At 39.7% G+C, this 25,173-nt stretch overlaps 2 protein-coding genes across 3 annotated transcripts; both read left to right on the top strand.

Moving 5' to 3' along the window:
* Nucleotides 1-622: 622 nt before the first annotated feature.
* prpf18 (PRP18 pre-mRNA processing factor 18 homolog (yeast)) lies at nt 623-7,152 on the top strand. 2 transcript variants are annotated; one of them, XM_034879958.1, is made up of 11 exons: nt 623-864; nt 1,828-1,905; nt 2,135-2,161; nt 3,839-3,940; nt 4,036-4,149; nt 4,493-4,639; nt 4,840-4,908; nt 5,211-5,351; nt 5,441-5,512; nt 5,601-5,756; nt 6,697-7,152. In XM_034879958.1, the coding sequence occupies exons 1-11, from the start codon at nt 799-801 to the stop codon at nt 6,775-6,777; spliced, it is 1,053 nt and encodes a 350-aa protein (XP_034735849.1). In that variant the 5' UTR covers nt 623-798; the 3' UTR covers nt 6,778-7,152. The 2 variants fall into 2 exon arrangements, with proteins under 2 accessions (XP_034735849.1, XP_034735850.1); XM_034879959.1 differs by lacking the exon at nt 2,135-2,161.
* A 6,387-nt stretch (nt 7,153-13,539) lies between these two features.
* Nucleotides 13,540-21,119, top strand: si:dkey-234i14.6. The gene is made up of 5 exons (XM_034879941.1): nt 13,540-14,458; nt 16,897-17,073; nt 18,825-19,034; nt 20,026-20,239; nt 20,711-21,119. The coding sequence occupies exons 1-5, from the start codon at nt 13,973-13,975 to the stop codon at nt 20,887-20,889; spliced, it is 1,266 nt and encodes a 421-aa protein (XP_034735832.1). The 5' UTR covers nt 13,540-13,972; the 3' UTR covers nt 20,890-21,119.
* Nucleotides 21,120-25,173: the final 4,054 nt, after the last annotated feature.

Below are 25,173 nucleotides of genomic sequence, written 5' to 3'. Positions count from 1 at the left end.
TGCTTCGTTCTCTGAATGTATCAGCTGAGTGGTTCGCAGCGCCACTCCGTGTGGCGGCGGGCCACTGCAACTGGAACCTCCTCGTTTTGAGTCTGAATTGTTGCGCGCTCAAAGCATAAAGAAAGTTGCGTTTGGTTTGTAGCAGCCTCTACAGTGACAGTCATTAGTTTGCTCGTATCGATTTATTTTCCTTAATATATAAGCTGCAGTGGAGGTACAGCGGTACATGACTGCTCCACCGCTGGAAAGATCTGACGACCCTCTGGATACTGGATGAATCTCAAAAATGTGTACCCTCACCTTTCATACTGGCTAGACATAAACGTCTCTAAATGTAGAGATGTTGTGAGCAAAAAACAGGCTCAGTCCAAAAAGTGTTAAAAAATAATTTTCCTTAATAAAAATAGTTGAGTGTTCCCTATATCCCACATACCCCCGGTAGCCATAGTTACACAAGCACACCCAACTTGTGCCATATTATTTTCTGTTTCCCCAATACCAATACACAAATTCATCAATCTTTATTTTAAAAAGTGATTTCCCATTGTTAGTACACGTGTGTGTCACTTGTCTATTAGCTTCCTATCTACTATCTTGGGATAATTTAGATGTTGCCTTGGCACTTCACCAAGCGAGGTCGCTGTTACTGAAGCTTCTAGTAATTAACCCATTTTCAAAACAACAGGTTCAGTGCTTCACCACAGCTTCATTTGCTATCACTAGTAGCTAGCGTAGCATTGTGGCGAAAGTCGTGTGTGGTTATTTGTAGAAATAAACGAATTACAACAACAATTGAAAATGGATACACTGAAAGCTGAGATCCTAAGGAAAAGAAAACTCATCGAAGACAAACAGCTTGTTGACGTGAGTAACGTTAGCTAGCTATCTGAAGAAGTTGCTTGTTTTCGTTAGCTTAGTTAGCCCTTTCGCTAAAAGGTTAACTAGCGTTAACAGTAGTTAATTTCGGTCAACGCAGCCTTTGCATAATCATAGATGTTTTACGAGGAACGTTATTGATAGACGTGCCGTTAATGATACATTACTAAACTCCACGTACAGTAACGTACAGTAAATAGCTGTTAAACATTGTGAGAATGAGAGTAACAGTTAGGTTACTGTTTGGGTGAGGTAAACACGTAGCTAGCTAGCTAGCTAGCTAACGTTAGCAAATACGTAACGTTAGCTGCTTGCTATTCTTTAATATTATGCTTAAACTAAAGACAAAAGGATGATAACTGTTTTACTGTTAACCCTACATTTTAAATTAACGTTAGCCTTGCTTGCCCTCTTTTGAAAAAACACTGGGATTAAATCCCCCAAATAACTTTATACGCCACACACAAGTAGCTATTATTATTCAGTGTGATGGAAAGATAGGGATAACGTTAGGTAGGTGCATGTCAGTACAACAAGAATCTTGATAGCCTCATTTGACAGCGTGTTTTATTGTTCTTTTAATACAGATGAAATGTCAATGTCACTTGTTTTCTCTTTTACTTATGTTATTACTTAAATTTGACTGTTACCTGTAACATATAATTTCATGGCAATTTTTGTTTAATCTGTGACACCTTATGCTCTCACGTTCAGTCAGACTTAAACTTAAAAAAACGACTTTGTTGAAAATAATGAGTTTTTTTATTTAAAATGCTGTAGGAAGAAAAGGTTAGTATATGGCATCTTTGTTGTAGAACGGTTACTATGTTATGCTACTTTAGGCTTTGCCACAAGTATAATAAATAATACGTATATATAATAATATTTACATTGTTTTGTACATTGAGTTGGATTTGACCTGTAACAGGTTCACTATCTTTCTGCTTTCAGGGCTCCAAAAAATTCTTCAAAAGGTCTGATCTTGCACGCATGGAACAAGAAGAATACTTCATAAGATGTGGATACAAGGTTGCTGTCAAGATCACTCTCTTTCTTTTACTTTCTCACATACACACCCAAAAAAAATATATAATCACTGCATTTCCGGTTTGATCTCATGTTTAGTATGACACACTTAATACTGTAGTTGAACTTTTTGCCAGGAAAGAAAATAAGGCCAGGCTTTGATGCTATGGTCTATATTAGTCTTTGTGTTTGCTGTTTTTCCCCAACCCGCCTCTGCTGCCTGCATCTGTAGGTACAGAGAGAGACTCCTGACAGCCAGGTATGGGATTTGCACAGTGACAGTAGCTGACAGGATGCATGTCAAAAGGATAAATCACACTGTGTCCCAATGGCTTCCGCTTCCTTGACACCCTTTCTGAAAGTCTACTCTCTAAAGCCAATGTGGATAAAAGCAGAAAGAACATAGTGGAGATATATTTATTTTCCAGTGCGGGTTGTTACAAATAACCCCATGAGGACTTGGGGTTTTGGTGCCAAATAATCGATTTAACATCAAACAAATCAATCTGTGAACATAAAATAAGTCTCTTTTATAAGATAGTACACACAAGTACTTTCATGAACAAATAGCCAATAACAGAAATAAATTTGAAAATACAAATTTATTTAAATTCACCTACATTATATGAATTTGCTGAACTACCTCACGCTTCCAATACACCACCTTTTGTCAATATGCTTTTAACTATTTATTTTATATGCAGCAACCACTATGACAACTAGGCTATATGTTCGACCAGTTATGTGTTACAAACTATTTACAAACTTGGCAATAATAACTTTGTCAGAAAGCAAGGGAACAAGGAAAGGAATCCACAAAGTCAATGTGTGGGACACAGACATGGTGTGAATTTCAGCATGGGATATTGAAATGAAATAAAAGATAATTCTGTTCAAAGCTGCACTTCTTATTTTGCACATAATCTGTGACAGCATCTTTAATACATAGACAAACAATGCTATACGTTTTATAAATACATTTATATAAAGTTTTGCATTTCCAGTGGCTATGTGGAAAACTGTATTTGTGTTCTACTTTGTGCATAGTTTAAATGTCAAACATATATGCTTTTGCAGTGTACAGTGTTTATTTGAGCAAGGGCCATTGTTTGTTTGAAGGCTTTTTGTTTTTAATTTGTGTTTGTTTTTTTAGATTGTGCTCCTTTTACCACAATCTAAGAGTGCTGGGATGCATGTGCCAATTAAAGCATGATCTGCTAGAATACGGTTTCCTTTTTTGGAGAAAAATGACTTTTAACAGGGTAGACACAGCTAGCATTTAAATAACACACATTGAAATGAGATTAATGTAATATTCAAACTAGAGCTGGGCAATATATCAATATCGTGATAAGAGACTAAATATTGTCTTAGATTTTGGGTATCGTAAAATTGTCATATGACATGAGTGGTGTCCTGGTTTCAAAGGCTGCATTACAGTAAAGTGATGTCATTTTCTGAACGTACCAGACTCTTCTAGTTGTTCAGTTATTTGCTTTTACCCACGTAATTGATGATTATTTATCAAAAATATCATTGTGTAAATGTTTTGTGAAAGCACCGATAGTCAACACTACAATATTATTGTGTTATTGAGGTATTTGGTCAAAAATATCATGATATTTGATTTTTCTCTATATCGCCCAGCCCTTATTCAAAATGCATCCTTTTATTGGTAAGTTATTAAGTGACTTGTCTTTATAGAAGAGCTGCAGGTAAGATAGGGATGTGAGTGTTGGCAATGCAATGCCTCATAGTAAAAACCCATCTTTTTCATGCCTGAGGTCTCGTCTAATACTTTTCATAAATCCCAGTTGTAATTGTTTCATTTGCTCTGGCCCAGAAAGATCAATCTTTTGATGTTATCAAATTCTTTACCTTCAATAATCCCTTTTAATAGTGAGTTTTTTTCTGTTCCTCTCTTGTTGTCCGGAAGATTGATAAGAAAGATGATAATGAGCCATCCACCTCAGCTAATCCAGTGTTAGAACTGGAGCTAACAGAAGAGAAGCTGCCAATGACACTGTCGCGACAGGAAGTAAGTCAATATAAAATATTACCACTTCCCTTCAAGTTATATTTTCTTTCCATATTAATAGTTAATTTGTCTTTTGCATGGCTGTGTTTATATAGGTAATTCGCCGGCTTAGGGAACGAGGGGAACCAGTTCGACTGTTTGGCGAGTCCGATTATGATGCCTTCCAGAGACTAAGGAAGATTGAGATTCTGACCCCAGAAGTAAACAAGGTAGGACTGAGTGTGTCTTGAAGTTAGACATATTATGCAGTAAAGATATGCTGTTTCAAGTCCACCCTATCTAGGAAATCAAATCCCACAGTAACCTCTACATTGAAAAATTGCATTGCATAACTATTTCAATGTCTGGCATTTCAAAATACACTTGTCTTTAAGATGTCCCTGGAAGCAGATTTGATTGTGTTGCTTTCAACTAAACTCCAGACAAGTTCTGTGAACAAGTAAATGTTATTTTTTTTTGTTTTTTGTATGTGGTTCTTTTATTAGTGTTATTGTCCAAAGTTTAAAGCACAGTATCCTGATAGAAACAGTTTAACACTGCCTCTGTGTCTAGGGCTTGAGGAATGACCTAAAAGCAGCCATGGACAAGATTGACCAGCAGTACCTAAATGAGATTGTTGGAGGAACAGAGCCAGGAGAAGTGGACACACAGCACGACCTGAAAGTGCACGAAGAAAACACCACTATAGAAGAGTTAGAGGTATATTACATAGTTAACATTGCGTAGTTAACAGTGTCACGTTTTTTCCCCCTGTTGGATCAAGTTATAGGCAATTTATCAATAACTATTTACTCATTTTGATGTCACAAGCTGAGATTTGCAACATTTTTTAGTTCATTTTTCTTTAGTGACTTGAGCCCATGATTCAGTTTGTGTCTGATACTGAAACTCTCCCTCAGGTTCTTGGTAAAACCCTGGGCACAGGAGATGATGATAGAGACCAGGAGCTTATTGACAAGTTTTTGAGGGTAAGGCAAAAAGAAATATGCTCTACCTTTTGATCTAGAGGGAGCTGTTGGATAAAAAAAAGTTATACAATAACCATGACTGCTATTCATGTTTGTTTTTTAAAATCATTATTCTCGAGTGTTGATTTGCATTGTTGTTAAATGGATGAAGAGATGTTACAAGTCATTTTCATGACGGGATGTTTTTTTGTGATGTGTTTTAACGCTACCATTTAAGAACAAATAATCGGAAGCTTTCTCTCACCATTTCCATTCTTGTTAATATTTGTCAATTGCCCCATTTCCTTCCTGTTGTATGCCAGTTTCTTCTTGGTGTTTGGGCCAAAGATCTGAACAGCCGAGAGGACCACGTGAAGCGAAGCGTTCAGGGCAAGCTGGCCAGCGCAACTCATTCACAGACTGAGTCTTACCTCAAACCTCTCTTCAGGAAGCTCAGGAAGAAGGTAACATTTCTGGAAAGAGTAAAACCAGCTCTATATAGTTGATATTTTTTCCAATAGTATTTTTTTTATATTTTCTCTATCTCTTTCAGAGTTTACCAGCTGACATCAAAGAGTCGATCACGGACATAATTAAATTCATGTTGGAGAGAGAATATGTCAAGGTATATCATTACTTGAATAACAGTCTTTTGATGTTAGCCCCTTTTATTAATTTTCAAATGTGTGAACTTAATACAAGTTTTTGTCCAGGCAAATGATGCCTACTTGCAGATGGCCATCGGTAATGCTCCCTGGCCTATCGGTGTGACCATGGTGGGTATCCATGCTCGTACTGGGCGAGAAAAGATCTTCTCCAAGCATGTGGCCCATGTTCTCAACGATGAGACACAGAGGAAATACATCCAGGTGAGACCCTGAGTTCATCCCCTACTCTTTTTTTAGGTTAGAATTTGTTTCTAGGACAGTGACCCTCAAGATCTAAGGTAAAAAAACGGTTAAATGCAATGCCATATTCAGGCTTAATTACCATACAATTTAGAATATTTGTTATTCCCCTTGTAATTTTGATTACTTATTTTTATTACTTACTGTTTTAGCATCAACATCGCGATGTGCACATGCGTGATAGTCACATTGCAGGACGTTGCAATGTTTACGCTAATCCTTTACTTTTCACCGTTCTCCTTTTACATGATTATTACTGTCCAACCCTTCCCCTTAAAGACAGGTAGCCATGTAGGCAACGTGTGTATGTCACGTTAGTCTGACGGGTTTGTTATGGGAAGTGAGGCTCTCTCTCTCTCTCTCTCTCTCTCTCTCTCTCTCTCTCTCTCTCTCTCTCTCTCTCTCTCTCTCTCTCTATTTTTTTAATCCTAACATTTTTGTGCATTCCATGGAAGTCTTCTATTACTAAAATCAGAAAGATTTAAATTGACTTTTCATGTAGACATACAGTAACATAATTGGGATGAATAAGGTTCATAAGGGACACTTCCAATGCGTAAACTTGCTTACACAATAAATACTTTGCATGTAGGGTATGCAAATGTTGCTGCGCTATGCTCAGTGTAGAGTCACCACTTCTGTACAAATTGGCATTTGTGGTATGTTAATAATGTCAATTAAACAGACTGCTGAGCTTTATAGAGGAGCTCAAAGTTGAGGTTATTGACTGGTCATGTACAATGGTTATCACTTTAAATCAATATGTCACTAATCATCATCACCATTGTCTAAAACAGCTAAATATGCTGCTTGGCTATTTGAGAAAAAAATACACCGGGTGAGATATAGTTGACCTGCCAACTAAATTGCCTTGTGTTTTTTTTTATTTTTTGTTCTACAGGGACTGAAGAGGCTAATGACTATCTGTCAGAAACACTTCACGACTGTGCCATCAAAGTGTGTGGAGTACAATGCTCTTTAACTTGTGACTTCAACTTAATTTAGGCTAAAACTGTCAGGTCAGCTGTATCGCAATCCAAAATGGGATTTTTTTCACAGCAGCTCAATGATAGGTTCTGGCATGACTGACGTACATCAGGGGCCTTCAAGTACGTCTGCAGTTTGTCGGGCATAACAAAAATCATTATTTAAACAGAATTTGGGTGAGTCAGGCCTTTTGTATGCTGTCAGAATTGTGCTAACGTATAAGGGAAATTTAGATAATTTAAATTTAGGTGGAGAAAACTCAACAAGCCTTGAATCCTATTAGACTTGTCTTTGTAAACTACTGGGAAAACTGATACAACTGTCATGCCAATAATAGTCCCATGACTTCAGTGCTATTTAAGAATTTTTTTTTTTAACTACTCTTGTTCTGTTAATAGTGGCTTTCACAAGTATTTTGAAGATTCATTCATTATGTGGGAAACAAAGTGTCATTTGCCTAGGAAGATCCAGTAATGTAAGTTTTATTACACCTGAGACATGACAGTTATTAACTCCTTATTGATTTGGTACAATTAAAGAAGATTCAGTTCTAAATGCATGTTTGAGTTTTAGCAGATAATTAAACCAATAAATATGTCCTTGTACTATCTCATTAAGAAGATAAAGTGTTGCTTTGTTATAACAACTGCCAGGATTGTTAGTTTGTATGCAGTGTGAAAACCTCCTTTTTCTTCTTTAAGATATATTTAGTTCTGTTATTGTCGAGATTTTCTTTCTTGTCTTATGCAGCCGGTCTGCTGAATGGAACTATTTTTAGTCACCATGTTTTTTTTTTTGGTCATTAAACAATCTGTCTGCTGGGAAACAGTTCCAAATAAAAGGCTCTCTGTAAATGTGCCATGTCATGCTTCAGTAAAATGTTGGACTGATTGATTCATTAAGAATGAATTAAATGAATGTCACATGAAAAAAGGGAATAAAGGAATGGGTGTGCTCTTCTGGACAGCAAAATAAACCGAAAGCGCAGATTTGCAACAACTGACTGCTGATGGAAACCTTCCACTAGTTTGCTAAGATGGTAACATCCAGCGTCACACACTGACCTTAATGGACTGAGTAACCATGGTGATCTGATCTGTTCCTTTTGGTCATAGTGTGTGCTCGGCTGCCTGTAACCATGTCACCGCCTTAGTCTATCAGCTCTGCTTGCGTCACAACTTGAGACTCAGCTGGGCGGCTTGACAGTTGGCAGTGCAAATACTGTGAATTAATGCTGTTTTCCTCTGAAATTTCCCACTTTCAGCACCAACATCTAACCCACAGAAAAAGAGAAGAAGAATTGTTTCTTTTACAGTGCAGAAACATTCGAATTTAAGAGTGAAATGACCCGGTCAGAAAGCAATGTTATTTCACCTATCTGCCTGTCCTCGAGATAAACTAAACTAAATATTTTGGCTTATGTCCAGGCAGATGTGTTGTATCACTGTCAGCTGCACTGTTTGCTTAGCCAAGGCCTTGAAAAGATGGTCCGGTGGAAAGTATTTTCAGTTCATTGTAAATTAACCAGAAACCTCTGCATGTTGTAACCGTCAGTTTGTGTGAGTTCTGTCAGATCCCACACCAGTGCTATGCCACCAGAAAAGAAACTCAATTTTACTTTAGAGATTAAAGCTTTAGTGCGTAACTTTTAGATATTAATGAACGTCAGTTACATCAAAGCCATTGCAAAATTAGTTGCAGCAAAGCTAATTAGGTCAACGGCTGCCACAACTCCCTCTGTATTTCACAGTATGGCTATATTCTGAAGATTGTGGTGTCCGGCAACTTTGGCGCACAGAAACTCGAGCGAAGATGATTACCTCTTTTGAGGGGACCATCATGTATTTTTTAATTCTCCTTGGTTACTAGCAACTGCGTGAAGGAGGGGTGGGGGCATGTGCATGATCACAAGGCTTTAATTGTGGACGCGCTAACAGGGTCACCATTACTTAGATTTCCTCATGGGGGGGGGACAGAAACTACGCACTATAGCTTTATAAAGGAACTAAATTAAACCTACTTTGAGATCAAGGTTACAAGTTTAGTGAGCCAGGCCAGGAGAAATTCATCATGGCACATGTCAGTCTGATCAGTCCAAAATACAAACTGCAGTGGACAGTAAAGAAGACATGTCTATCTTAGAACAAGCACAGTAGGGAGGGAATTGTGCAGGAAAAGCTGTATAAGGTGAGCAAGGGAATACGAAAGGAAAAATGACCTAAAAGGCATTGCCATTTGGATATAATGCAGTTTTTGGATGTCAATGGCTGTGACAAGTTTGCAGTTACAGTATATGTAACACTACATGTTCTTGCCCAAAGTGATGCATTTTGCAACAAACAAAATGAATCTAACAAACATGGTGATCTGATTCATGTAAGTCCCTTAATTGTCCTCTTCCTTTCACTTCAACATGTCCACATTAATCAAAGATGTAGTGACTGCAAACAAATAGATGCCTCATCCTATTCCCTTGACGCTGACCCTAAATGTTAATACGCTGATTTAATACAGTCTGAAGTCCCTGACAACAGTGAGGGTTTGTAATTCTTATGAGGGGGCCAAATTAGTTTTTTTTTCTTCTCTAATGCAGAGCAGCAAATATTCCTTCAGATAGCCTTGTATTAACTTGAATCAGCGTTTCTCCTCCTAAAACTATTCAGCTGTTTAGAGATGTTTACTTTTCAGTAACCCAACCAGATTTGGCCACAAAATTCATGATCCATTCACAGCTTGACATCCTGCTTTTTCATTTTTTCTCCATTGCCGTCACCTGTCTTTTCAGGCAATCGTGCAACCCTCCTCCCCTTCCACCTCTGGTCATCATCAACCACATTATTCTGGGTTCCCTTCCGGTAGTCAACTCCTTTGTTTGCTCCTTCTCCACCATCACCAGTGTCTATGCTCTACCCCTTTAAAATTAATTTATAATGATGGAGTCTAATCTCCAAAGACTCTACATTTCATATTATGCACATGTACAATACATCTTTGCATATCTGCAACAAAGTCTCTCTTGATAGAAATGACCTCAGATGTATAGCCTTATAACTGGCTGTATGATGTGGGAAAGCTGATTAAAAACCTGCTCTCCGTGCACCTTTTGTTCATGCGTGTCAGAGGACGTGTGAGGGATCCACTCAGTGTCATTAACACATTCAAATCCCCAGGCTTCGTTCAAGGATTATCTTCGTTGCCTCTGTGTATCTGCATATATTAGCATGTCGTGGAAAATCAAAGCAAGAGTGCTGCTTGATTGTTTTCTAGTGTATTGTTTTATGGCACGTCATGTACGGAAGACCTGGTGAGGTAGGCGAGATACTCTCCAACAAATTTCAATTTATGTAAATAATCTACCCATTACCATTTACAGTTGTATTCAGATCAATAGCAGTATGTTTTAAAAAGTGAATAATGCTCAAAATCCTTAGAATAGCTTTTATTCCATAATAGCAGTGCATTGGGAACACTTTCACAATTTGAGAAACATTCCCATAACATGATTTTTGCACCACAATGTTTACTGTCTTCACAGTGTACTGTGGCTTGAATTCAGTGCATAGTAGTCGTTGTACCATTTCTGCTTTGGTCAGTCAATGTGTCCTTTGGCAAATTTCAACCTATTGTCTTTTTTCGGGAATGAGACTTTGCGGGAGCTTCTAGCGAGCTATACTCACAAGCCCCTGGCTGAGCGCCGCTGCATTGGAGTTAACCCCGGTGGACAAGAGAGTTGCCTCCCGATACCTGTGAGTGATGGGGGGGGGGGGGGGGGGGGGGGGGGGGGGGGGGGGGGGGGGCGACTCTGACTGTTGTTTGTGTCACCAAAGAAGAGTTCAGAGTATTTGGCCTTCTTGGAGACCTTGAATGGAGTTCTGTATGGGGTTCCAGTAGAGGACTCCATAGTTCTGCTCCAGACTTCAACACACATGTGGGCAATGATGGAGATACTTGGAGATTGGGAGAAACAGCCTCCCTGATCTAAACCAGAATGGTTGTCTGTTGTTGGACTTCTGTGCTAGTCATGGATTGTCCATAACAACATCATGTTCAAACATAGGGATGCTCATACGTGTACGTGGTACCAGAGAACCCTATGTCAAAGCTCAATGATTGATTTTAAAATTGTTTCATCTAATCTGAGGCCGTATGTTTTGGACACTCGGGTAAAGAGAGGGGTGTAGCTGTCAACTGATCACCATTTGGTGATGAGTTGGGTCAGGGGATGGGGGAGGACTCTGGACTGACCTGGTAAGTCCAAACAGGTAGCGCGGGTAATTTGGGAACGTCTGGAGGAGGCCCCTGTCCAACAGACTTTCAACTCACACCTCCGGTGGAGCTTTTCGTGCATTCCTGTGGAGGGTGGGGGCAATTAACCTGAGTGGACAATGTTAAAAGTTTCCGTTTCTGAAGCTGCGGTGGGGGGCTGTGGTCTTAGGGTCTTAAGTGCCTCAAAGGGCAGGACCCCACAAACACCCTGGTAGTCCCCGGTGGTCAGGGAAGCTGTCCGACTGAAGGAGTCTTTCCGGGATATGTAATTCCAGAGGACACCGGAGGCAGTTGCATGTACCAACGGGCCCAAAGGGCTGCCGCCTCTCCTGTGACAGAGGCAAAGCAGGGTGTGTGGGAGATCCGTCCAGAAATGCTGAAAGCTCTGGGTGTGGAGGGGCTGTCTTGATTGACAAGCCTCTTTAACATTGCGTGGAAGTCTGGGACAGTGCCTAAGGAGTGGCAGACTGGGGTGGTAGTTTCACTCTTCAACAAGGGGGATCGGAGGGTGTTTAACAATTACAGGGGTATCACACTTCCCAGCCTCCCTGGTACAGTCTACTCCAAGGTGTTGGAAAGGAGGGTTCGGCCAATAGTTAAACCTCGGATTTAAAAGGAAAAATGTGGATTCAGTCCTGGTCGTGGAACAACGGATATTTACTCTTGCAAGGATCTTGGAGGGGGCCTGGGAGCATGCCTCCGCCAGGGCTGCACTTTGTCACCAATCCTGTTTGTAATATTTACGGACAGGATATCAAGGCGTAATCGGGGTGGGGAGTGGTTGCAGTTCGGTGGGCTCAGGATCTCATTGCTGCTTTTTGCAGATGACGTGGTCCTGATGGCCTCATCGGCCTGTGACCTTCATCACTCACTGGATCGGTTCGCAGCCGAGTGTGAAGCGACTCTAAATCTGAGGCCATGGTTCTCAGCAGGAAACCAATGAAGTGCCTTCTTCAGGTGGGAAAGAGTCCTTACCCCAAGTGAAGCAGTTAAATACCTTGGGGTCTTGTTCGCGAGTGAGGCGACCATGGAGCAGGAGAGTGGTCGTAAAATCGGAGCAGTGGATGAGTTATTCAGTTTATCGCACCGTTGTGATGAAAAGAGAGCTGAGCAAGAAGGCAAAGCTCTTGATCTACCGGTCACCGTTTGTTCCTACCCTCACCTATGGTAATGAAGGCCGGGTCATGACTGAAAGAACGAGAGGTTAGTGATGTTGGACTGCTTCTATTTTGAACACAACTGTATGTACTATGTTCTCAGAACCTTGTGCGTTTAAGTTGTTTTAAACACGCCGTCCCATTCTGCATTAAGATCAAAACAACATTTCACTTTTATAGTGAGCATCATCAGTGCACCATTTCAGCTTATCATTTTGTTTTCAGATGACAATTCTCCATTAATTCCCCTGGAAAATGGCTTGTCCCTGGTTGTCTATTTGTTGCAGGTCTTGACTGTAAATAGAGCTTCATTTCTCTTTTCATCTGGCCTGACTGGACAGTCTGACCTTTGCCTTGGACCTGCAGAGGTAGAAACCAATTACCGATGGAGTATGTGGATTGTATGTGTGTCTTTCTCCCCACACTTTCTCTCTGGATTTCTGGCAATTTACTTTTCTTTCATAGTCAACAATGCTGAGAAAAATGTGAACCTCTCTGTATGTCTCCTGTGGAGAATTTGGCTTAAAACAAGAGTCACTTAGCTAAATTAATGTCCTTACTACCTTCTAAGTGCAAATGTTATAAGCAGGGCTAAAATGGGGCTTAAAGGTCAGAGCATTATTTAAAATGCTAAACCTTTAGATGAATGTGATGCATTGGGGTCATTCAAGGGTGAGAGGAGAAAAATATTGGGGAAATATGATGATGGAATATGGCATGAATGCTGGTTTTTGGTAACACAATATTCATACATTTTATTCAGCTTCTTTATTTCTTATTTCTCGTATCGAGGCGTATCTGTCACACATAAATATGTGCAAAGGGATCCTGTACAACCTTGCATAGAGGTCTGTACAGGTCACTCTTTTCTGCCACTTTGAATGTGCCGTTACAATCCATTTTTAGCATCAGCCCCACAAAAATAGGCATCTTCATATAAACTGGCCTTGCTAAGCCATTTCCACAGTCTAGTACTGTATGTACGACAACCTCCTTTATTTCAGAAAGGAGGAGACAGGGACTAGAAAAAAGAGGAAAGCAAGTGAAACAAAAGTCAAAATTGAAACCCCACACAGTCCAGTTACTGCAGAGATTGAGAGGATGTGAATCTTTCTACAAGCAGACCTCTTCTCTGGCTTTTTTTCTTAATCTCAAATAACGTTCCAAAGGGAACATTGTTGTTGGAAAATAGGGGTAGATGTCGCTACACTATGTAATCAGTCCTTTGGGATTGTAAATTGGTGTGTGCGTGCGAGTGCGTGCGTGCGTGCGTAACAGTAAATCAATAGTTTCTCAGAGTAAAACCTAAGCACATTGTCCTGGCCCTGCAGTCTGCAGTTAAGCATCTATTGGATTTTAGGAAGGGATGTGGTCACATACCTACAACTAGCTTTCCATTGACTTTACAAGGTCCTGCTACTTGCAGAAATGTGACGATATAAACATTTACGCGAATAATGCTGACACATTAAAAAGCTCATTTTGCGCTTTACTCTCCAGACACACACCGTACTTAGAGAGAGAGAGAGAGAGAGAGAGAGAGAGAGAGAGAGAGAGAAAACGCTGCAACAACTCAACTTGCAGCGGAGAGAGCGGAGAGGACTCATGCGGCTGGCAAGTCTCGGCTGGTTGGTTTGGCTGTGTGCATGAATGTAAAGCTGGCTGCTCTCTTTCGGTGAATGCATAGATGATGAGGGGACGTTCAGCTAATTGATAAGGGAGGATACAGCTGCTGGCACACATTACAATATAATTCCTGCGTGCGGTATGGACGGGTTGCACGCAGAAAATGCTGTAGTTGGCGGCATCGGGGAAGACTCGGAGGAGAGGTACCGCGCTCTAGCCTATGACACTGCTCTGAGCACTTTGGTGGCAGTGGCCGTGTATGTGGTGGTAAAAGTGAGCCTGGACGGCTTTAGACAGTGGCGGGCCAGGATCTCGGTGCTCATCGTGGGTTCGGGACCTGTAGGGCTGACGGCCGCGCTAGTCGCTGTCCGCTCCGGTAAGGTGCTGAAACTGACCGTGCTGGATGAGAGGTACCGGACTGCCCTGCTCTGCCGGCCCCAGCAAATCGCCCTGGATCCCCGGAGTGTTAAGTTTCTCCTGGGACTTGGGGTTGACTTTGATAACATGGAGGGCTGTTGGCACAACGATCATTTCTTCACCAGGATAGGCGTGTTTCAGGAGTACCTGCTGAGCATCTTGGAGCAGAAGAAAAAGAAGGTGGACGTCAAGGTGCAGCTGGGAACCAAGGTATAGCCTCCTCGCTGAATTTCACTCAGTTATTATTAATCAGCTGGTTAGGCGTTCATGCTACAGTGGAACCTCAAGCTTTTGACAGTCTGTAATAGGTAGGTCCATAGTCATGCTAGTCAGGCAACTAGGCTGTGGATGTTGTGAATCCTATCTTATGTAAATCCTACTTCAATTTGATCTTATGAAATTTGATCAATGACACACAGAACCCTGATCTCAAAAATATGTGATGACTTGGTAGAATAGAGAGAGACTCACATTACCTCATTTTGTAATGACGTGCCTTCGCATTCTGTCAAAACCTGATCCCCCTAAGTGGCAGCGGTCAAAGAAAAGAGGCTGGTGTGTGCCTTCACTTCAGCAGGAGTCTGATAGCTATCAGCAGTGATGGCGACAGATATGTCTGTTCCTATGTCCAATTAGAAGCAGAACAAGACTGCTCTCTGGTTTAATAGCTCATTCATTTCCTTCCTGACATTTAAAGAGCCTTATGAGCCAGCTTTCCCTTAATTACTTGTAGCACCCTGAAACACAGAGGACCTTTTTTTCTATTTATTTTTCATTAGTTGTAAATGTATACTGCAGCAGACATCATCAATGCATCTTCCTTTTCATAAATCCATTTCCTCATTTTGACAAAACATACTGTAGATATATTACATTTTCCCCATAGCTAAACATTATGATGTCAGACTGAAAGCAACCTCCTCAGTTGAAATAACCTGTTTTGTAAGCTGACCCCAAACCTGAGGAGAATTAACTAAGCTTGTTTTTAGGTCAGTTGAAAGCAAACACAGAATATAGTAAACACATTCCAATCCAAACATATTAACAAAATAGAATGGATTTTAAAACATAGCCTAATCCTATTTGGATTGCAAAGGATTGAATTACAGATTTCTTTGAGGGTATTCCTGAGTCAATCACATATTAAATGAACTTTTACATGTTCTGGCACCTGGCCACAAATTGTGATTAGTAGGCCTACAGCATGAGGAAATGATGAATGTTATCTCTGTGTTATTAAAGAAGTTACGTTTAGGACAAAGAAATAACCTACTAACACAAAAAACCTCGGAGACAAGCCAAGAGTGATCAGAGTGAGCAAACAGTTATGAAATGTTTAGTGAATGTCTCTGTCATTGCTGGAAACCAGAAACACAATTTTATCACAGCTCTATTAAGGTTGGCTGAGTGTCACTGTGGATGTTGTAACCCCGGCTCTGGCCAGCAGCTTCTTTCCTCCTCAGCTACAATGTCATCTCTCTTAGCTGCTGCTGTCCTCCCTGCTATCCAGTGACTCACCAACCTTTGGAAGATGGGAGACAAGGTTAAAAGGGTCTTTGATTACAACAAACTACAGTTTTGTGTTGAGTCACTGCCAAGTTTGCCATTTCCCCTTTATTAGACAAGACATTGTGTTTGATGAGCTATTTTTTCACCCTCCTAGCCAATCCGTGGTTTAAAGGTCTGAGATTGCAAAATGGATCTTTTAAGTTACCTGCTCTCTGCAGTCTACATGGATTTAGCATAGATCTCCCAGGCTCTGGGCCATTAGAGCCCCTGTCAAGCCCTTTTATTCTCTCTTTCATCCTGTCAGTCTTTCCCCAGTCTTTGTCCTGCTCTGTCTCCTCCTCTGCTCAGGCAAGTATCTGGTGTTTTACTGAAGGGCAGCAATGCACACAGGCATAATAATAAATCTCTCTGAGAGAAGCACTGTTGCCAAGACAAGCACAACCTTTGGAGCCCATTTTAATGGCTTGTAAGGGTATATTACAATATAACTCACCTGTTTCTCAGATTAATAGGCAGTGGAGGAGGTAGAAAGCAAATATTTTGGTTAAGTATAATATAAATTATAAGTATCAGGAACTTTAGAATTATCCGCAGTAAAATATTAGATTAAAAGTAAAATAATTTATTTCCAGAATCTTTAAATATTGATGCTGTAAAAACTGAAACAATTATCAGTTAGTCAATTGACTAAATTGTTTGAGAACTGATTGATCGTTTAAGTGGTTACTTCTATTGAAAATTCCAAATATTACCTAGTTCCAGCTTTTTCCTTGAGTGAGGATGTGTTGTTTTATCTGAAGCTAACTAGGTACACTTTGTTTCTGTGGTTTTGTCTTATTGTCTTAAAGGCTGTGTGGTGAGGAAAGCTGTTTTCCACAATATTAGCCTAACTAACTAACTTAAAATGATCATAAGTTGCAGTCCTACATGTAAAACATTTATTAAAGTTGCTGTTGGTCTAACTAGCCCTCATCAGCATTGGAAAAACATAAAATGTGCATATTTTATGCAAATCTTGAACATTTTACAAGTAAACCCTCCTTTTACAATATGAAGCTAAGAACATGTACACAACATTTTAATATCCATTGAACAGTTTTCAGTATGTTTTGTTTTTAGTTGTTTAACTCTTGTTTCAGTTTACAGAGGAATACCTACGGCGGATCCCTCGGAATGAGTGGCCACGTGTGATAGTGGTGGCTGATGGGTCGTGTGGTGAATCCTGCTCGGTGCTGGGCATCAGCTCTGACTACACTGTGGAGTCCTGCCATGCCTATGGAGCCAATGCAACTATAGAGAGACTAGATCAGAGACAGGTTAGGCGCAAAACACACACACACAAACACACACACTCTCTCTATCTCTCTCTGTAAACATACATGGCCAGACGGACTAATGGATGTATACACTCATGTGCACACACTGAGGCAATAACCGACAGGTTGCTGTTTGTGTTAAGAATGAAGGCATCAGAAACAGGATATTACGGTTTATAGAAGGCAACTTCATTTGTCCTCATAAAGTTGAGTTAAACAAACAGTGATGTGGACCTGCCAATATCAGCTGAACATGATATCTGACTCTCATAACAACACCCAGATTATAGCTGACAGTTGCATCTCGTTACCATTAACATTGTCCCTTTGATTTACTCATTGAATTTGATAAGAGCAGCTGTTCTAATGGAACTAGGTGGCAATTCATTACCTTTCCCTGGCCAGACTAATCTGTTCCCTTCCAGATTAATATGAGTCAAGAAGTCAAATCATATCAGCTGCATTGTTTTTCACACAGCGTGTCAAAGGTCAATTAACATTATGTAAGCAGATGGTTCCTTGAATGATGTCTCAATGAGGAGTCAGCCCACAAAATACTGAATAGATGAATATTTAACACTTCCACAGAGTAAACATATTTTAATTAGGTCTTTCTTTGATTGGGTTGTATGTCAACACATCCCCATACCTAAACAACATTATACTTTATACATTATAGACTCCCCAAATGACACATATGATCGTTTTCTTACTGCCACACGCTGGTGGTTTAATCATTTGATAGTTCTATTTAAAGAGCAGTCGTTTTAAACACGTAGTAAACCTTATGAAACAGAACTAGTTATGTTCAGGCAAGAAAAAGTACTTAGTAAGGTAAAGTAAAATATCAGGAATTGGCTTAAAATGAATCATGCAAAACTACTCAAATGAGGATGTAACGTTATGGACAAGGATGGGCTGAAACTGCAGATCAAGAAATGAAGACACTGAGAAATGTGTAATTTTTAGAATACTCTGTAGCACAGACAGCCAACCAGCCTTTGGGGCCTTCTTCCGGCACAAGTATTGTTCAGACAGCCTGAAAAATCCTGATGTGTGTAGAGGAAAGGTTTGCTCTCATGATTATACAGAGTGACATCTGTACAAAAGAGAGAATTAGTTTGGAGAAAGAGGTAAAAACAGCTTTCAGCACAGTACTGTCTAATATCTGAACACAAGCATAGTGTTCAGCCCTTGCTGGTTTATGCCACCATAACCATTCATGTCACATTCCCTTTAGTGGTTGTTTGTCTCCCTTTTTATTGGCCCCTTTTCTCACTGGCTGTTTCCTGTAGTGATTGAATCTACCTCCCAGGATATGACCTGGTTCTCCCCACCATCTCTTCCATCTCCTCGAAGTTGCTGCTCTGTTTGCTCTCTCTCCCTTGGTTGTGCTAAATGCTGCCACTTGGCTGGTTTATGTCATTGAAAAGAAAATTGATCAATTCTTTCTTGAGGGAAAATGGAGAGTCACTGCCAGATTGAACCACTGAATAACACTCAAGCTATTCTTAATCAAGGAGAAACTTAAGTGACAACAGCCCCACTCTCAGACATGGTTTATTTCTTTTCACCACATAAACGTCATAGGGTGCATGTACGTATGTTAAGAATTAGATTTACTAGTAAGCAGATATATTGTTAACAATTAAATGATGGTATTAAATATGACACTAAGCTCATTGCTGGTCCTTGTAAATTTCATTATATTTGAAATGATTTGATTTCTTATTGTGCCCCCCCAACTGCAGGTACCCACTCCTGAGATCCGTGCCCACAGCCTATACTTCGACCTGTCTGCTTACGGAGTGGAGGCCCCACGAGAGCACCGAAATGTCACGGCCAAACCTGGCTTCCACTTGAAGATATATGGCACCTTCAGAAATCGCTACATGGCACTTGCATGCCCCGCCTCTGACACAAAGATGGTTCGCTTCCTCAGGCACACACCCAACTCCTCTGTGAGAAGATCCTTGGATCAAATCTTTTCTCTGAGCTTTGTTTGCTACTTGTTGTTGTTGACTCTAGTAGGGAATATGCAGCTGCATTTCCATGTTAATGCCATGGAAAGACAGATAATAATAACTCTGGCCACAGCGCAGTGTTGCCTTCTCCAGCTACTTATTCATCGTCTTTTATTCAGCAAATGGCCTTTGTGCACTACTGTGAGAGTCCATTAGTGTCTGTATGTGGGTGTCTGTTTGTGAGTGTTTAAGTCTGTGTGTGTGTGTGTGTGTGTGCTTGTGTCTGTCTGTGTGTCTATCCGTGTGTTTGTCTGTGTGTCTGTCTGTGTGTGTGTGTTTAAAGGCCATCTGTTACATGATGTGCTGTTACACATCAGTGAATAAATTGAGGGCGGGTTTGTTTTTCCCTGTGCTCAACAACAGATTGTGGATGCATTTACCACTGGACTGGTGTTTTATTTAAACTCTCGAGGTTTTCATGTCAGCTACTGCTCTGGTCTTGCGTAGCCTGTAGCCGCAGTGTGTACAGTAGTACACCCACAGTAAGCAAGACCATCCTTAGAGTGCTTGTTGCTATGTGGGTGGCCATTCATATCCACTGTTACTTGGTAACAGATGACTGTGCAAGTATGTGTCAAAGAAGAGCAGAGTTTAGCAGGGTAAAAGAGCAACAATGCTGGAGGGAGGCTTGTCACTCAATAGCCACCAATTACTGTGAAATCAATGGGAAGGAACAAAGCAGCTTTTCTTCTTCAGTGTTCATGCATCAACATAAAATGACGTAGTGCTTTTGTGAGTCAGAGTTGCGTTGGTTCAGATAGAAGGTAGGAAGTTACTTCTGAAGTTAAACTTGTTCTTAACTTGCAGTAAACTTTTAAAAGACCAGGTTTAAATTAGCGCTGCAACTAATGATCATTTTCAGGTTAAAAGTTAGAGAAGTGGTCCTTTGATCACTCTGCAAATGATCCGTCTCTGTTTTTCCGCCCAGATCATGAAGAACATTTTCCACCAGTCCTTCAATGTCTATAAGACGGACATAGAGCCCCGTCTCAACGACGTGACTCTCCACCACATGCAGTGCAGTCGCCGTCTTTTTGAGATTCAGTTATCACACCGACGCATCAGTGCTGCCTACATAGAGGGGGACAATGTGGCGGTCACTGTGGAGGGGGAGGCGGCACGCGTCCTCAACTTCGACACAGGTACACATGTCTATAAAACACCTGTTATTGCATTGCTCAGAACAGGAAGGAATATTTGCCCTAAACACTGTACAACATTCTAATATGTGCAATCTTTTCTATCCTCAAAGTAATGCTCAAGGTGACAACATCAAGCAGAAAGGAGAGCCCCTTGAATAAATGAGACAAAGTGAGAAAGAGCGAGATGGGAATAAAAAGAGATGCGAGGATAGGATAAATTATATGTTATGCGTGCAGTATGTGCGTGTATGACTCACAGGTGTACTCAATGGTCTTTCAGCTGATGCATATCTGGTTTTGTCTCCATGCTGCTCAATTCATTTGCTGCTGCTTTCTTTTCATTTAAGCCAGACACTTTAAGGTTACAGTATTCTTGTAATCATTAGATACCTTTTATTTGATGCATGTATGATGTCTGTGATTTATATTTTCCCTGTCTTTTCTCTCTTTGTCGTCCTCTTTATCCCCCAGGTTGTGGGGTGAATCTAGGTATGCAGGGTCTGGAGTCCATGGGGACGTTCATTTACCAGACAGCCACCGCAGTGGACCAGAATGATATTCTAGAGGCACTGTCGGCTAAGATGCAACACTCAAGACAGGTGGCTGAGACCTTCAAACTGACAGACCTGGCTCACTCAATGTATGAATGAAACATGATGCTGACCTGGTAAATGCATAATGCCACCGAGTGGAAAGAGGGGGTTGGATTTTTTGTTTTTATAATAAGAGCTGTTAACAGATGGATAATGGATGTAAAATGTAAGTCTTTGTGACATAGAGTGAGTGGATCTACAGTATCAGCAATGGACGGAGGGAGAATAGCCAAGGCCAAGTTTGGTACAACACTCCTGAGGCTGTTCTGATTTTTAGGTTGTTTAGGTTGTCACATTTTCACTTTCTTCTTTGTATTCCGCTCCCTGTGATCTAAGGGACTCAAGTATCGTCCCTAAAGTATAAATATGAAATCAGAGGAAAAAAAAGAGTATCCCAGGTTGAAAATAAGTGCTCTTAATTGAATTAAAAAATGTTATGGAAATTCAAATAGTATGTTTATAGGACATTTGTATTCCTAATGTGCTTACTTAAAGTGCATTTAAGTTACATTCTCTTGCATTTTAACATGCTACTGAAAAGTACCTTAAATACTTAATGTGTAATATTTTATGCTTAATTATGCTTTTAAGAAATAAAAAAAAACATAAGCATACTGTTGGCAACATTTTAGTGTATTTACCCAAAACACATTTCTTTCACTCTTACTTATACTACTATTTAGTTTGACTTTGTGTCTTGTCAAATAATTTGACATTAGTGTGTTTTAAATTTATTTATACAATTTATTGAATTTCTACCAAAACATGCTTTCATTTACTATGTAATGAAAATGAGCTTCAAGCTGCTTTTGAGAAGTGTGATTTTTAAGCTTATTTTAATATATTTTATAAAAGCATATTTATTTACTTTAGGTTAAATACAGTATAGGTATAATTCATGTAATTACATTTTTACAATGTGCCAGCCTATTTCTAATGGATTATAATATAGTTGTGTCAACTGTGCCTTAATGTGGTAACCACCGTACTTTATTACATACTACATTACTATGTTGTTCAAATATATGTGTCTGTAGTATGAATAAGTAAATACAAATGTTTTCTTTATTAGAATTTAAAATACATCTTTGAGAAATACCTTTACTTCACTCTTCAATAAAATAGCCTACCGTTTAGCTCTACTTCCTAAGAGCATTTCATCTTTTCTCGAAACATATTTTCATAAAACGTGCTTGAAACACTTTGTAATGTAATTACAAGACAAGCTTAGCTGTACTTCACCAACAGTTTAATTTTAAACAAACTACAAAGTATTTTTTCAAAAATGTATTGTATTCAGTCTTAATGCAATATCATTCAACATTGCATTTCAACATTTAAATATATGACATGTAACTTTTTTGCGTAAAAACGTCTAAAAACAACTAGACCTTAAATTATATTGAGCTGTGTACATTATTCCAAATGTTTCCAACAGTAGTAAAACCCAGAGAAACCTGTAATTTTACCAAAGGGACAGTAGAGGTGTGTTTCAGTTGGGCGCTTGTCAATGCCATTACATCCCCTTTACCCCCTCTAGTTGCTCTGGGAAAATACCCAAAAACACCAAATGAAACATTAAGTGTAATTTTAAATTAGACCTTAATATAGAATTACTGAGTATCAGTAAACAGCATTTTTCCTGCCACATTGCATCATTTTTTCGTCAATTGCATGCAATTTTGCAACACAGTAATCCAGTAGACACCTTGTTTTATAATATGATATTTCCATACCGATCCAGCTTTCTAAGTTGTGCTACCCCAAGCTAAATGCTAACTACTTTAACAAGTGGCTTATGCCGGCTACCAGGCTAATGCGTAGCCTACAGTAACATTACAATTTTACAACACCGTTCAACATGCTCATGAAGTTATTTTAGCCATATATAAGGAGTACTAATAATACTAGTACTATATGTAGATACTGCTCTATTACTCAAATACGGATGGCTTGTAAATATGTCTGTACTAGTATGTCAAAACCCTTTGGGAAACTAATAAAATACAAATTTGGATTTACTATCTGATGGTGCAGAAACAGCAGCAGAGGCTGTAGCAGCTGGAGAGCTGTCGCCTACAGGTGGAAGAGGCTAGATGCTCACACTAGCAGCATGTTTTTTGTTGTTGTTTGTTTGTTTTTTACATTGGGAACATGGTGTGGAGCCCATGCTCTGAGCACACACAGCAGACTGACCAAACTGAGCATCCAACCAAATCTGTGACAACCCTGACATCTGCTGGTAAAAAGCATGAACTGAACTAACCATCAGCTTCCAGCCTGGGAGTAAAGTAACTTTTTGAACTCTGGCCCATTTTAAGAAGTTCCTCTAATTGCGGTTGGGCAGTGATCCCTCTTTGGTTCAAAAAACTATGTGTAATTAAGTGCTTTGCATCCCTCTATACCCAACCATTCTGGTGTGCCAGGTCCTTGTCACCCAGTGAAATAATGTGACCACATAACATTCAGCTTGTATTTGGGATGTCATTAAATAGATAGATCCAAATAAAGTTGGTTTCTACCAAAATTATGGGCATTTTAGTTTAAAATTCCCTCTTTGTGTTTTCCAAGAAAGTGTTTACGTGCTGAGCTGTGGTGGAATTATAGTAATAGTTGAAATTTAAAACAAAAAAAAACACCAAACTGTAATCTAAATCCGTCCTATATTAGCTTTAGCTGAACTTTATTTGTATATTATTTGTGACCGATAACTATTCCAATGTTCATCTGAGCGTATTGCATAACACATCAGATGTTTTCCATCAGATATTATAGACAACCACTTCTACTCTAAACTCGGCTGTAACGATATTTGTCTATGTTGAACTCCGGGATGTCCACTTTAAAGTCAGCTATTTGACACCCTTTAATTAACATGCTTAACCATTTTTAAATTGTTCAAATCAGCTGCAGTGAGTGCTTCAGGGAAAAGGAGACACTTTTTTTGGTTGTGTCAGCATGCTTTGGAGGACCAAGTTACTTCTTTGCTTACAGTAGATGTCGCTGTTCTCACATAATTGGACCCACCAAGGTTTTCTGTTTCAGCACAAGGTGCTGGAAGCATTCTTCAGAGATTTTGGTCCTTTTTAACATGATATCATCACAAAGTTGCTGCAGATTTTTATATATCTTTCACACCATTACACCAACACCACCAGTTTGAACTGTTGATACATGGAGGGTACATCCATGCTTTCATATTGCTTGTGCCAAGTTTTGACCCTACCATCTTATTATCACAGCAGAAATCCAGACTCATCAGACCAGGCAACATTTTTCTAATCTTCTATTGTTCATTTTTTCCCCTAAACACAGTAGTGTTTACCTTTTAACCAAACTACGTTTTCTTTTATCTAAGTATATTTTTAACACAGGTAGTTTATTATACTTGAGTGTAGATTAATTAAAGTAACAGTACTTCTACTTCAGTAAAATATTCTAGGATTCCTTCCATCCCTGCAAATACACATTTAAAACCTCCAGGTCACTTGCTAAATGGTTTCTTAAAGGTGACATCTAACGCTAGTGACAAAACTAGCTTTAACTTTTAAATGTGGGTCCAGTTTTGTATGTTTGAAACAAGTAAAGGCAAAAAATCCCTTAATGAAAAATTCATTTGAGCAAGATTTTTGGTCTTATGTTCAAGTTTTTGGGAGTAAAAATTCAACCTGTATCGTATTTGCCACAGATTTAACAGTTCACTGGATGGATATCAAGATTTGAAAATATTGAAAGCTAAATTACAGTTTATTCAAAGGCTAATATTTTTGCAGTCTGCTAAACAATGGTGCGTCTACTGTAGACAACATACTGTAGCTGAGAGACAGTGACCTGCTGAGATCTTTTCAACTGCTCTGTGCCAACTTGGCCCACCCTCGAGCCTCATAGACAACTTTAGGCTCTCCCCCCCCAAAGCTGTTTGCTCTGTCTAATTAAAAACATTCATCTGCTAGCTGTGCCCTCCAAGGTCAATAGTCTGGACACTCTGAACCGGTCCCTGCTGTAGCACAAGGCCTTTCATTAGATTAAACACAATAATGAGAAAATCTTTTATCTTTGCATATAATTAAAGCTTGGATGAAAGACAACTTAATCAATGATGTGGAATGACAAGTTCGTAAATGAATTAGACCTGCCAATGGGGGCTTGGCTGCAATCAATGAAAAATGTTAAGCAGAGTGGATGTGTTGTAGTCCCAGCAAGCGCATCTATGAGTCCAAACAAGAACATTTGATGTGGCTGGCATAGACTAAGTTTTAACAGAATTACTGACTAACCAAGTTGTTTGTGTGTGTGTGTGTGTGTGTGTGTGTGTGTGTGTGTGTGTGTGTGTGTGTGTGT

This window comes from Etheostoma cragini, chromosome 8, assembly GCF_013103735.1.
Source record: "Etheostoma cragini isolate CJK2018 chromosome 8, CSU_Ecrag_1.0, whole genome shotgun sequence".
NCBI lineage: Eukaryota > Metazoa > Chordata > Actinopteri > Perciformes > Percidae > Etheostoma > Etheostoma cragini.
The sequence above is the reverse complement of the archived record's forward strand: the minus strand, read 5'-3'. Positions and strand labels throughout refer to the sequence as shown.